Source organism: Trichechus manatus, unplaced genomic scaffold (assembly GCF_000243295.1).
Source record: "Trichechus manatus latirostris isolate Lorelei unplaced genomic scaffold, TriManLat1.0 scaffold00030, whole genome shotgun sequence".
NCBI lineage: Eukaryota > Metazoa > Chordata > Mammalia > Sirenia > Trichechidae > Trichechus > Trichechus manatus.
In genome coordinates this window covers 19688592-19691847 of record NW_004443966.1, presented here as the reverse complement: position 1 = coordinate 19691847, position 3256 = coordinate 19688592, and the positions used below count along the sequence as shown (strand labels likewise).

Sequence of the window (3256 nt, the reverse complement as noted above, 5' to 3'; positions counted from 1 at the left end):
TAAATATGGAGGGGCCCTGTGAGAAGGGATGTGGGTGGCCTTAGTGAGCTGAGAGAAGTCCCTGGCTGACAGTCAGCAAAGGAATGGAGACATCTAGCCTGCAGGTACAAAGAACTGGATTCTGCCAACAACTGAATGAGCTTGGAAGCGGATTCTTTTCCAGAGCCTCCAGAAAGGAATGCAGCCCTGCCAATAGCTTGGTTTTAGCCTTGTGAGGGCCTGAGCAGAGAACCCAGCCATCCTGTGTTGGACTCCGACCTACAGAACTGTGAGCTCATAAATAGATGTTGTTTTAAGCTGCCATGTTTGTGGCAATTTGTTACACAGCAATAGGAAACTAACACCCTAGTTCACTTTGTAGACCCTCGACCCTAGTGAGCCAGACTTGGCTTGGGCTGGGTTGGAGCTGACTCCCAGGTCTGAGTGTCCTCTGTGCACAACTCTTCTCTTCCTAATCTCTCAGCTTTCTCTCTGGTTTCCTGGAATACAAGAAGCCCTGGCAGCGCCCTGGTTAAGTGCTCGGCTGCTAACCAAAAGGTTGGCGGTTCAAACCCACCCAGCAGCTCTTTGGGGGAAAGACCTGGTGATTTGCTTCTGTAAACAGCCAAGAAAACCTATGGGGCGGTTCTACTTTGTCTTATGGGGTCACTATGAGTTAGAATTGACTCAACGGCACCCAACAACAAGAACATATCTGGAACAGGAACGATAATGCCTCAACCTTCTCTGTCTGGTCTCCTGGAGCCACAACTTACCCTCAGACGTTTCCATCCAAAGCAGCCCTGGCCCCCAGCCCCTGACTAAGGTCAGCAATTGTGAAGGAGGCTGGAACCACTGACAAGCTGCAGAGCTGGCATGTGTCTGCCAGGCCCTAACCTTCCCCTGACCTGCATGCAGCCTTACCTCAGAGGAATGCAGCTGGAAGGAGAGATCCACGGTGGGGGCCTCACCATCTATGGTTTTCAGGTTGGTGTCCTGGGAGAAGGAGGGAGCAGTCAGGCCATGCTGGCTGCTGGCTAGGGCAGCTTCTGTCTCTGTTTCACCCACCATTCTGATTCCCCAGCCAGGTGGCCACTGGGGGCTGTGCCCAGGTGAGGCTGTGAGTGGGGAGCAGGCCTCTGCCTCTGTTTACCCTCACCACCTCCACACCCACCCTTCCCAGCTCCACTGGAGACCTGACTGGCCAAGTCCTCTGAATGACCCCCACAGGTCTAACCACTTCCTGGCAAAAGAGGAAGCTCTCATTTATTGAGATCTTTTGTCAGGATGGCCATACGTGTTTAGGAAAAAAGGCAGTATAGAAATAGACAATGATAATAATGATATTAATTCTACTTGAGAGAATATGTCTAGTTTTGTTCTAAGTGCTTTACCTGTATTTCCTCATAAAATCTCATAGTGACATCCATTTTACAGACAAGGAAACTGAGGCACTGAAACTGAATTTTGCCAAGGTCATGTCAGCTGGTAAGTGGTAGACAGAGAATTTGGCCCCAGACGGCCTATTATCTCCTTATATAAAGAGATCATGTACTGGGCACTTTGCATTTATTTCTCTCACTTATTTATTTCCCCCAAGGGGTTGTTGTTTCAATTTTAGAGATCAGACTCTGAGGCTCAGAGAGGTTAAGTGACTTGTCCCAGGTTCCACAGTGAGGAAGAGGCCAAGGCAAGATTTGAATCCAGGTTTGGCTGGCTGAAGTCTGAGCTCTTGTCACTATCCCACAGGGCTCGCTCTGATTCTCCTCAAGCTGCTCGGGAGCAGTTCCTCTGGCGGGTTCATTACAGGCCCCAGAGCCAAGACTGGAGTCTGGTGTTCCTGGGAGTGCCTCACACCTGACAGTTGTCAGCTTCTCTAGTGGGTGCCCTGGTAGAAGCTGTTCGAGAAGTTAAATTCTCCTATGGAAGTGGGGCAGGGTGGGATGGGGCAGGGACGGTGCAGGCGAGGGACTCACAGTGATGGGGAGCCGCTCCACGCGCAGCGCACTCAGGCCCTTCCCGGCCAGCATTTTGCGGTACAAACGACTCTTGAGCGGCAACACGGAGATGCCCAGGGGCTGGCTGAAGGTCCACGGCTTGCTGCCTTTCACTGAGGGGGAGAAGGAGCAGCTCAGGCTCCTGCCAAAGCCTCCACCCCCTGCTTCTCAGATCCCTGCACCTGCACCCCCCACCCTGGCCCCCACCTTTGATATCGAACGTCTAATTCTCCTATCTCCCACACCCCACGTGCCTTCCTGCCTCCTGGCCTTTCCCTGCCCAAGCGGCCACCTTCTTACCCACTCTTCAGGGCTTGGTGAGTTCAAGGCCAACCCTAAGCATATCTGGTATCTCTGGGTATTGATATGGCTCTCCTTTGTCTCTGGCTTTTGGGGGTTTCAATCCTGTAGTGTGGAGCTTGCTTAGACTGTGGGTCAGCTGGTCTCTGAATCCTGCCTCCTCACTAGGCTGTGAGCTCTGAGTGACCACCCACCCCCCCTCCTCACTGATGGGCACATAGGGGGCACAGTAAAAAAGTATGGCTCTTCCCTAAAAAAAAAGTATGAGCCTATTATGGGAATAGGACCTATTATGGGAATAGGACCTATATTATGGGAATAGGACCCATGCGTCCTGACCTGTGTCCCAGAGCTGTCACTTTGGCAAGGAGGCCAGCCAGGCTCTTCCTACCCCTCTCCCCCCCCACCCCCGTCTGCCCGCACTTGGAACCTGAGACAGTTAACCCATTCCTGCAGAAGGCAGAGGCGGGGATGGTTTGAACATCCTTTCACCCATGTCTTCTGACATGGTGGCTGCCCTTGTAGCACCAGAGGGCACTTACTTGATGACGACGAGTAGTACTCCAGAACCAGGGCTGTGTCTTCTGAGAAGTTGGTGGCTCCGCCACAGCCTTGGAAGAGGAAGGATTGATTCCACACGGGCTGCTCTGGGGGTCCCCCGGGCTTGGTCAGCTGGAAGGAGAGAGTTGGAGCAAGTGCTGGGGCCACAACTTCTTCCACATCGAGGGATGTCCAGATACTTGGTTGTGTGTGTGTGTCTATATATGTCACAGTTTGTCCCAATTATAAAAGCAATGCACACTTATTGAGTACGTTTTGGAGAATACAGAAAGATAGAAGAAAAAAAAATCTGTACTCCTACCACTAAAGACAACTGTTCATAAGACTCTGTGTTTCTAGCTTTTTTTCCCCTGTGCCTGTTATTTAATAGAATCATCCATCCTAGCCTGCCTTTTTTGTTAACCATTAAAACCTCAACA

General features: G+C 51.5%; 1 protein-coding gene across 1 annotated transcript in view; it reads right to left on the bottom strand.

The window, feature by feature from the left end:
- Nucleotides 1-3256, bottom strand: part of CCDC33 (coiled-coil domain containing 33) — a 123391-nt gene that overhangs the window by 58921 nt on the left and 61214 nt on the right. Inside the window, 3 exon segments of the mRNA XM_004374816.1 lie at nt 904-975; nt 1956-2089; nt 2819-2948. Coding sequence (XP_004374873.1) covers nt 904-975; nt 1956-2089; nt 2819-2948 — 336 coding nt within the window.